The 11527-nt window shown below is 44.0% G+C and overlaps 1 protein-coding gene across 1 annotated transcript; it reads right to left on the reverse strand.

The window, feature by feature from the left end:
* Nucleotides 1-1167: 1167 nt before the first annotated feature.
* LOC116501360 (gamma-glutamyl phosphate reductase-like) lies at nt 1168-2426 on the reverse strand (the record flags this gene model as incomplete). The annotated part of the gene is made up of 3 exons (XM_032206872.1): nt 1168-1334; nt 1531-1721; nt 2377-2426. Coding segments are annotated over 3 exons (390 nt in total), but the record flags the coding sequence as incomplete, so codon positions are not given.
* Nucleotides 2427-11527: the final 9101 nt, after the last annotated feature.

Genomic DNA, 11527 nt, shown 5'->3' on the forward strand with positions numbered 1-11527 from the left:
AGAGGCAGAGAAGAAAATAGGATACAGTACAGAGTGATCATGCAGTCCAATAGGCACAGCCTCATACTGTGAAGAGATACAATACCAGAACTTTCACCTGCAACATTATCAGACAGTATTTAACAGCCTGGATTAAAGCATGTTCATACCCACCTTCTTCGTAATATGTTTATCACATAGACACAACTGTAAATATTACAAGAAGCTTGCAAAGACAAGAAGTGAAAAGATGTCTAATTCTTACTACAGCCTAGACCTCGCAAACAGGGATAGCTGTATGACTGGGAAGAAGTGACAGCAGCCCCAAGCTACATTTTGCAGTCAGACAGTTAAACTACATGTTCAGCTCTACATTATCTCAATGGATACATGGAACTATTCCAGATGGAAAGCCCTATAATAATGGAATTAATGGAAATTAATGGAAAGTCCTATATTAAGTTTATACTGAAAACAGTATTTGGGAAAGAGAATGCAGAAACACCACATGACGTCAGCTAACTAACCCAGTTCAACACAGAACATGCGAGATTGGAGCAACCTCAAGCAGAGTTGTACGAGCCTTAGTACTCTGGAGGATGCCTTTCTCTGTAAGGCTGTAAGCTGCAAGTCAGTTGCCCAGAGCAATGGGACGAATGCTAAAGATGAACTCTATCTCCAGTACACACCCAAGTAAATCACTAGTGCACCAGGTAGTGGCTTACAGTATCAAATGCATGCCTTTAGGTGCTACTCGTTTAATTTCTGCAGAAGGTACAGAAACAAATGCCTGCTTGAATCTCACACTGATGAGCCACAAATCAAAATGACCTTACTGTAGCTGACTCTAAGAAGTTTTAGCCTTGTATTGAGAGTCATCCTTTGGCTGGGAGCAGTTCTAGCTATGTTTTGAAGTGGCAGAGTGTTCAAACCTCATGCAGAGGAGTGGAAGAAGCACAGAGTGGCACATAGAAACAGAAGTTCGCGGCATCAAAGGAGCAAGAAACTGGGAACTGAGATACATGCAGCTTTTACGCTACAGATGCGGAACTGGAAAATAAAGGACTGGGAGAGATGGGGAAAAACACTTGTGGTCCTTGTTTGCAAGACTTAAAAGCGACCTGGGAAGACAAAACGTATATAGTCTGATCTTTCCTACAATCCATATTCCCTCTATAGAAGCTCATCTCTTCCTCCTTCTGAGGCCTAAAGACATCTCCAGAATTCAGGAGATGTTTCTGCAAAACTGTCTGATGTGGTAAGTCTGTACAATACAGGAACACAAAGCAATCTGCCTGACAAGAGCATGCGTTGACTTGCTGTTGGCCAGTTGCTCAAACACATGCCTTCACCTCCTGGAATAAGGGCACACAACATGTTCTCCTTGAATTAAACACAACTACAGATAGATTTAGCTCATTGGGTTCCAGCTGATTATGCTCACTACAGAACCAAGATAAGAGAAACTACTGCAATGTAAGTAGTTATGCTAATAACAAGATCCCAAGTGAAACCAAAGCAGAAGCTTAAGGGAACAGATTGGTCACAAACCATTCTCCGTGACGGTAACATCCAGGTGAGAACTTCCATACTTGTGGATATGTTCGACAGCCTCTTGTACACTGTCCACAACCTCAATGCAGCTCTCCAGATCCCCATATTCATCGTGGAGAGATTTCACTTTTGAGGGGTTGAATGTCAAGTAAGAGGCAAACTTTGGGCCAGCATGAATACCAGAATACCTGCAATACCAGAATACATGAATACCTGAGTACCATGAATACATGAATACCAGAATACCTGCAATACCAGAAGAATACATGAATACCTGCAATACCAGAAGTATTTTGTGCTGTAGATTGTACCAATGCGTAACAGGCGAAAAGTGCAGCTTGTTGTTCTGGGTATAGCTAGGATAGAGTTAATTTTTTTCATAGCAGTCCCTATACTGCTACATTTTGGATTTTTGCCTTAAACAAACCACTGTTTTGGCTGTTGCTAAACAGTGCTCACACAGTTCCAAGGCTTTCTCTTCTCCCTCCACAGTGAGAAGGTCGAGGGTCTGCTAAAAGTTAGGAGAGCACATAACCACAACTGATTCAAAGTTAACCAAAGGGATAGCCTATGCCATATAATGTCAAAGTCAGCAATATAAAATGAGGGGAGTTTCGAGGAAGGCAGACATTTCCAGGTTTGCAAGTCTCCCCTACAAAAGACTTTACCTGTTATTATCCTTTTCTTTTGTAAACTGACACCAGCCCTCTCCAAAGTGTATGTTTCAGACACAAAAGAGTTACTGGGCCCAAAACAAGGCAAGGACTTTCAGTTATTTTACGATCCTGATGAAGAAGATCTAATGCATCATCAATCTCTGATTTTATTCGTAGCAGCTAAGACACCTTAACAATGAGAGGGAGGAGTGGAGGAGCAGGTGCTGATCTCTTCTCTCAGGTGACAGCGACAAGACACAAGGGAATGGCATAGAGCTGTGACAGGGGAGGGTCAGGCTGGACGTTAGGGAAAGGTTCTGCACCAAGAGGTGGCTGGGCACTGGAACAGGCTCCCAGGACAGTGGTCACAGCACTGAGCCTGCTGGAGTTCAAGAAGTGTTTGGGCAACACTCCAAGATGTATGGTCTGATTTCTGGGTGGTCCTGTGTGGAGCTAGGGGTTGAACTTGGTAGTCCTCATGGGTCCTTTGCAACTCAGGGTATTCTATGAAAAAAAACCACAAAACAAAACACAACCAAACCAGACATTAAAAAAAAAAAAAGACAAAAAGAAAACACAAACAAGTGAGGACTTGCTCCTGACTAGCTATCTGGCAGCTTCTCTTAATATGACTTTAACATTATCAGAACATGACCTATTTTACCATGTTTGCCTGCATCAATCACTGCTTGTATACACTATTTGCCAAATGGAAATGCTATGTGAAAAATCCATGTTTTAAGTGTAATTTAAGTACTTCACAAATATTTCTCTCGTGATGCATCTCTGCTACAAAACATTACGCATGTCAAAGCAATTATGTAGGACAGTGGCCTTTCACTGTTCCTGTGGAACAGTGGGAGGGGGAAATAATGGGCGGGAAAATGGGTGGGAATAAAGGCAAGTGAGGCAAAATGTTCAAAATATGTGGATGAAGCAGATTAGTGGAGGAGAAACATAAAATGGGAAATGACTGAGGTAAGAATGTAAGTTAATAGATTTAATCAGAATAGTATTTGGGTCTGGGAGGTTGCCAGCCATTAAGTCAGAATTAAGAGTAGTAGAGAAAGGGTTGTGGAAATGCTCTTCCAAGGCAGAGAATGATTTTTTTCTATGTAAAAGGAAGTAGTTGTATCCCAGCAATGGCATGCAGCCACCCCAAAGCTGCTTGCAGATCGTTTCTATGGAAAAGCTTGGGGTTGCATGGAGAAGCCAAGAAAGCTCTCCGAAAGTTCATTTAGGTGTACAAAGAGACATGTGGGTAACATAAGTGTTATGTTATCATAAAACTACATAGGGCTATGTCAGCAAGACCAAGGGCTCCTAAAATGAACAAAAAGTAAATAAAACAAAACAAAAGCCAACACAAGTATAAATGACTAACCTGTTCTACTCTCAACGTGTCTATGATCTGATCAAACAACGAGGTTCTCAGCAGGTCTCAGTGAATTAGGAGTGTTTCCCAAGCATTACAGGCAGCAGTATATTCACACTTTGAGTCTCTGAGGGTTAAGACTAAAAAATTAGTTACATAACATTTATGACAACGAATTTGAAGAGCATGTGAATTATTATTACGTATGGTTATTATTATAACCATACCACATACTCCAAATGTGAAGTTCAGTTACACTCATGGTATCCAAGTCACCCTCTCACAGCTTACTTATTCATGTGGCCTTCTCCACGCTGGCATCTGTGTCCACATACACATGACAGATCCCTTCACTGTGTCCCATCACTGGAATTCCCTTATCAGCTTTCTGGGTATTCCTGACTAGCTGGGATGGACCATGTGGAATGATTAGATCTATCAGCTTCTCCAAATGGCAGAGATCTTCCACTTCCTTGCTTGTATTCACACATGAAAGTTGTGACACAAACAGTCAATGGCCTGAATTCTCAAGTTCTGCCTGTGCTTTTTCTACATGCTACAGCACAAAAGTTGTTGCTTTAATTCTAGACACTTACTACTTGCACTGCATCTTTGATTCCATGAATGGAGAGTGCTTCTTGAGTCAGATGATGAAGGATTTGATTGCTGTATGCTGCCTCTTTCCCTCCTTTTATTAGCAAGCCATTTCCACTAGCTATGGCCAAAGAAGACACCTGTCAGAAGGGAATTAAAACAACAACAACAAAGTGATCTGACTCCTCTGGGAGAATAACATCTGCAAAATAGAGTAAGAACAGGATTTTGCATTCTGCTGACTTACTCAATATTAATATACAGCACCAAGAATTTTTTCCAAGTCAGAACATGTAACTCCAGAAATGAAGTATATTAATGTTTCAGGAACAAACTTGAGCTTCAGGGTACTACTGGCAAAGGGAGACTGCAGTAAGTCAAAGGAAACCCAGAAATAGGCTCTGGCACAAATTCGGTAGCTGTATAAAACTATTTCAGATGCAAGAACTCTTATCCCTAATCATTCTGGCTGGAAGTAGCTAATAAGCTCTTCCTATGACGAACATTTTACTTGTGCTATCTTATACAGAAGCCTTTTATTTTATCGCACTGATTTTACATTTATAACCAGAAGGTGTCCTTGCCTATGGCAGGGGGGAGTAGATGACCTTCAAGATCCCTTCCAGTACAAATCATTCTATAATTCTATGACACCTCCCATTAGACCAGATTGCTCAAAGCCCCATCCAACTTGGCCTTAAATACTTCCAGGGATGGGGCATTCACAACTTCCCCAAGCAGCCTGTTCCAGTGCCTCACCACCCATAGTAAAGAATTTCTTCCTTTTATCTAATCTAAATCTACCCTTTTAGTTTAAAGCCATTACTCCTTGTCCTGTCATTACACTCCCTGACAAAAAGTCCCTCCCCAGCTTACCCGAAGCCTGCTTTAGGTACTAGAGGGCCACTATAAGGTCTCCTCAGAGCCCTCTCTTCTCTAGGCTAAGCAACCCCAGTTCTCTCAGCCTGTCTTCATAGGAGAGGTCCTCCAGCCCTCATCAACTTTGTGGCCCTGCTCTGGACCTGCTCTAACAGATTTATTTCTTATGTTGGAGTCCCCAGAGCTGAATGCAGCACTGCAGATGGGGCATCACAGGAGTAGAGTAGAGAGCGAGAATCACTTCCCTGGACTTTCTGGTCATACTTTTGATGTATGGATACGGCTAGCTTTCTGGTTTGCAACTGCACATCGCTGGCTCATGTAGAGCTTTTCATCCATCAACACTCCCAAGTCCTTCTCTGCAGGGCTGCTCCCAATCCACTCATCAACCAGCCTGCATTCATTCTTGGGAGTGCCTTGATGACGGTGTTGAACCTTGCACTTAGCCTTCTTGAACTTCACAAGGTTCTCATGTGCCAACCCCTTAAGCATGTCAAGGTCAACTCAGACCAACTCCTTTTCCCTACTAGTGTCCTCTGGGTAAAAAACAGTCACCATGTTTGATATTCTACCTCATCCTGCTGTCCACAATTTGAAAAGAACACTGAAAAAATAAGGAATACTTCAGAAAGATCCTTGTCATTTAGTGTATCTAGGAACCTTGCTGTACCCAGATACTGTGTGTCTTTAACATACAAAACTAGACATTAAAATGCAATTTGATTGTATCTTGTTAAGAATCTGCCTCTCTGAAGATCAGTATCACAAAGGAAAGCTGCAGAGACAAGCTTATTTAAATAAATAAAAAAAATCCAATCTGTAATGGGTTTCAAAACAGTTTGTTCCCTTTAGATAGTAATAGAGCACGGCTATACTTCAGAACAATTGGATTTCTTGAAATCTGTAGGAAGCAGTCTATGAAATATGATCTCAGAACTTCGCCTTGTAAGTATTAGAGACAAACATGCTATTGTATATTGTTATAAATGACTGAGTCCCAAATAGGGTTACAATCAAAGTTTACAATTTATTAAAGGAATAGAGGTAAGCAAACAGCGCTGGGTGCGCTGGGAGTCTCTGCTCCACGAAGACGCACACCAGTTACATCAGGCGGCTGGTTTTTATGCTCCTAGGCTAATACATATTCATCACCACTTTTGGAAAAGGCAGGGGTATTATAATCAGTTTCCCGGGACCCGAACCATCCCACGGATGCATACGTATCAGTCTCCGGTGGTCCCTCTGGGGGTCGCTCGTATTGAAGGCTCGTAGTCTTCCTCACAGGTTTTGTCCTTTGGTCGTTCTTCAGCTTCCCCCCCCCCCCTTATTTAGTAGTCTCTGGGCCAGATGTCAGAAAGTTGTGTCTCCTGCAATAGTCAGCAATTATCTCAAAAAACTCCCCCCTATTCTCTTATCTCCAAGACGCGAGTCTCAATGTTTACCCTTCAAACCCTCTATCAACACGAACTGCTAGACCATTCTTTGGCAAGATACAAGAACTATATACACTAACCACTGTTTCTCTTGGACTTGTGGTTATTTATACAAGGGGATGTAAGACAGAAGGTCACATTTCATTATGAGGCCCTAGCATTCTTCCATATTGACACGAATCAGATGAACATATTTCACAATCCCCCATCTCCTTTTTCATGGTATTGATTCGTGTTTTCCTTTCCAATCGAGTCAATACTTGACAAATTGGTATCAATTTTGGATATTCTTTTGTTTTTATTATCATCAGGCAATGGGTTTTCTCTTTTCCCTGGTTCTGGGACAACAGTGTGAGAAACTCCGTAGCCAATAACTTAGGCTCAGGCGAGGATCTCAGTGAAGTAGTAATTTGTTCGCGATTGCAATGGCGGGCGCCCAACAAGCAGGAGAGCGCACCTACTAGTTCCAAAACACAGTTTACATGCTTTTTGATGACAGGACCCTCCCCCGTTTCCCCACTGAGGGGGTAATCCAGGTTCACAATCTATCCGATGCTTCACAAACAATGCATAGCCTTCAGTTGCCGGCCTGTTAAATTTCAAATTTCTTTTGACATTTTTACTGCTTGGAGAGGTAATGTTTCTTCACTTGTCTGACTTGACACCGCCATTTTCACCTAATTGTCCTAAGGAGTCTGGTTGTCTGCATTTTACAAGATCGCCTGCTAAGCTTTCTTATCACTGCAAGCATATCTCAGAACCACATTCCTTCCCTCTAAACAACGGAACTCTGCAAAAACAACATTTCTATTCCCACAACAGGTACTGCAGATATTTGCATTCCTTGTATAACTGAGTGTATCAGTCTGGTAATAGAAGGTATTAAACATGGAATTATTAACAATTCTCCACATATCCCCAATACAACCATCCTTATTTTAGCAAAACAATCACTGCCAATAAAGCCCCCTCCCATAATCCTCTTAGATCGATTCCATTCCAAGTTTGAACTGGGACATGTGCAATTTTCTTCGTTTCTTTTACAAGTTCATTTACAGCTTTTCTTTCTGTTGTGGTTTAACCCAGCTGGCAGCTAAACACCACACGGCCATTCACTCACCTCACCCCCTCCCTCTCTGGGATGGGAGAGAGAAATGGGAAAGTGAAGCCTGTGAGGTGAGATAAAGACAAGAAAAATAACAATAAATAATAATAATAATAATAAATAATAATAATAATAAATAATAATAATGACAATTACAATGATGATAGTACTACTACTACTAATGTGTATGAAACAAGTGATGCACAATGCAATTGCTCACCACTGCTGATGCCCAGCTGTCCGATGCCCAGCCTAACCCTGAGCAGTCTGGCCCTCCTCCCAGCTCTTGCTGCACCCCCAACCTGCTCACTGGCAGGACAGAGTGAGAAGCTGAAACGTCCTTGGCTTGGTGTAAGCACTGCTCTGCAACAATTAAAACATCAGCATGTTATCAGCACTCTTCTCATCTGTCCTGGTTTCAGTTAGAACAGAATGTTCTTCCTAGTAGCTGGTGGAATGCTGTGTTTGGGCTTGGCATGAGAAGAGTGCTGATAACACCCTGATGTTTTAATTGTTGCAGAGCAGTGCTTATACCAAGCCAAGGACATCTCAGACTTTTGCTCTGTCCTGCCAACAGGCAGGCTGGGGGTGCAGTAAGAGCTGGGAGGGGACAGACCCAGGACAGGTGACCCGAACTAGCCAAAGGGGTATTCCATACCATCTGACATCATGCTAAACAATATAGAGGGGTGGCTAGCCGGGGGGAGGGGGCCGGACTGCTCGGGGTTAAGCTGGGCATCGGTCAGCGGGTGGTGAGCAATTGCATTGTGCATCACTTGTTTTTACATATTAGTAGTAGTAGTACTATTATCACCATTGTATTATTATTATTATTGTTATTATTATTTTCCTGTCTTATTAAACTGTCTTTATCTCAATTCACGGGCTTCACTTTCCATTTCTCTCCCCCGTCCCAGAGAGGGAGGGGGAGGGTGAGCAAACGGCTGCGTGGTGTTTAGCTGCCGGCCGGGTTAAACCACGACAGTCTTTTTGGCACCCAACGTGGGGCTCGAATGGTTGAGATAAAGGCAGATCTGACCAGAGTGTGTTAAACTAAAATTGGTATAAGTATTAGACCTGCTTAATAGTCACTTGTCATAATGCTGATTGCTTTAATCTCAACTGTGCTGCGCCTGTTTTCCAAATTGAGTATTATAGCACATTATTTTCCGTATTTGCTCTCTGTCATGTTGTTTATCCTCTCCGGGCCCTGGTTTCAGACCATTATGGTACTGAGTGTTGTAGCAATGGCTTACGAGACGATGAGATATCTGGTCATGACTCTAACCTGGTATTTGTACTCAGTAACATCGTCGACTCTGTATTTTGGAAACTGTATTTTGGAAACTATTAGCAATTATACCTATTGCTTTTTTCCATTAGGGAGTCAATCTGTGGAGGGGAAAGGGGAAGATATTTTTTCTTACTTGATTACTCTCCCTTTCTCCTTCACCACCCCTGTATCCTCCTGGATCACTCTCCCTTCCTCCTTCACCACCCTCTTATCCTCCAAGCTTGTTACAATAGCTCTCCAAGATATTGAATATCCTTGGGATACTCAGACCAGCATAGTCTTGTTGTTCTGCCTCCTGAATGCGCTTCAGGTTCTGCTTAAAGTTAAACAACTACTTAGGAAGCTCATCCGGAGATCTGCCCGGAGGCAGTATAGTTGTGGGTGGCAGGGAGTATGGGAGGATATGGGCAGGCATCTAGAGCAGTTGGCACCCCCAGTGTTTTGGAAATTCACCCCTGAACAACTGCAAAATCCTAAAAAACTGGCAGAATGCTTGAAAAAAAGGTGTCATGATTCTGGCAGTTCCAAAGTAACACAAATCATTGTAACGTGCTGGGGCCTGGCTCATGCCTATCGAGCTGCCATGGATACTGCTATCAACTTAGTGACAGACCCTGCGGCCACTCCAAGCCCTGTGACAGATCCAACGGCCACTGTGACCCCTACGGTGGACTCTGCAGCTGCTCCAGCTCCGGTTCCTGCAGCTGCTCCAGTCCCAGCTCCTGCAGCCGATCCAGCTCCGGCTCCTGCAGCTGCTCCAACTCCAGTTCCTGCAGCCGCTCCAGCTCCTGCAGCTGGGTCAGAGAAACGAGCTGTAGCAGTGCAAGTTGACCCTGCAGAGGGTATTCCAACCCCTGTGGCAGACCCTGTAACAAGGTCAGAGAAATGAGCTGTAGCAGTGCAAGCTGCCCCTGTAGAGAAGGTGAAAAGATGGTATAGAGATTCAGGTCGTTTAGAACGCAGAGAGTCTTCTGCCAAATCTAGGTATAGAGATGACGATGACGCTGGGCCATCAAGGATTCAGGAGGAGGAAGATGAGGATGCTGAGAAATCAACAGTAACTACCCGAAAGCCTATACGAGCGCGAGCTACGAGATGTGCGAAAAGATTTTGGTCGTTGTATAGGTGAGCAGCTTGTCACCTGGCTGCTCCGATGCTGGGACTCTGGAGCCAATTGTGTGGAATTAGACGGCAGGGAAGCCAAGCGACTGAGATCCCTTGCTAGAGATGCAGGCATTGACAAAGCAATTGCAGATGGAGCACAATCTCACAGCCTCTGGAGGCGTCTCCTCTCAGCTGTGAGGGAAAGGTATCCCTTCAAGGAAGAACTTTTATGTCTACCAGGCAAGTGGACCACTATGGAGAAGGGAATCCAGTACCTGAGAGAATTAGCCGTACGGGAAGTGATTTATGAGGATCCAGACCTCAGACAAACATCCAAAGATCCAGATGAAGTCAGGTGTACGCGACCCATGTGGCAGAAGTTTGTACGGAGTGCACCATCATCATATGCCAGCTCATTGGCAATAATGGCCTGGAAAGAGGATGAGGAACCCACAGTGGATGAAGTGGCTAAACAACTCCGGCAGTACGAAGAAAGTCTCTCCTCTTCCTTACAGGCCTGCGTCTCAGCTGTGGAGAAACTTTCTGAAGAGTTCCACCAACTGGAAGAGAATCTATCTTCCTCCCCACCTGAACCAACCAGTGTCCACCGACCAAAAGAGAACACTGTGGAGAAACTTTCTGGAAAGGTTCACCAACTTGAAGAGAGATTATTCTCCTCTGCACCTGTACAGAGCAGTGTCTCAGCTATCAGGGGTAGGCGTTCATCCACACAAGGAAGACGATATGGTGGGTACTCACCCCGTGCCACCCTGTGGTTTTACTTACGAGACCATGGAGAGGACATGAGAAAATGGGATGGAAAATCTACCGCGACCCTAGAGGCAAGGGTACGTGAGTTGCAAAAGAAAACAATCAAGAAAAAGGGATTCTCTGAAAAGTTTGCTGCTCCAACTTCCAGCAGACAGTCCTTCAAACACAGAAACAAAGAAGATTCTGACCAGGATTAGGGAGGCCCTGCCTCCAGCCAGGGGGAGGAAAGGGACAATCGAGTTTATTGGACTGTGTGGATTCGATGGCCTGGCACGTCAGACGCACAGAAGTATAAGGCTTTAGTAGACACCGGTGCACAATGTACTCTAATGCCATCGAGCTATAAAGGACCAGAGCCCATCTGTATTTGTGGAGTGACAGGGGGATCTCAGCAGTTGACTGTATTGGAGGCTGAAGTGAGTCTGACTGGGAATGAGTGGGAAAAGCACCGCATTGTGACTGGCCCGGATGCTCCATGTATCCTTGGCATAGACTATCTTAGAAGAGGATATTGCAAGGACCCAAAAGGGTTCCGGTGGGCTTTTGGTATAGCTGCCTTAGAGACAGAGGGCATTAAACAATTATCTACCTTGCCTGGTCTCTCAGAGGACCCCTCTGTTGTGGGGTTGCTGAGGGTCGAAGAACAGCAAGTGCCAATCGCTACCACAACTGTGCACCGGCGGCAATATCGCACTAACCGAGACTCCCTGATTCCCATCCATAAGCTAATTCGTCAATTGGAGAGCCAAGGAGTGATCAGCAAGACTCATTCACCTTTCAATA

The sequence above is a fragment of the Aythya fuligula genome, chromosome W (assembly GCF_009819795.1).
Source record: "Aythya fuligula isolate bAytFul2 chromosome W, bAytFul2.pri, whole genome shotgun sequence".
Lineage (NCBI taxonomy): Eukaryota > Metazoa > Chordata > Aves > Anseriformes > Anatidae > Aythya > Aythya fuligula.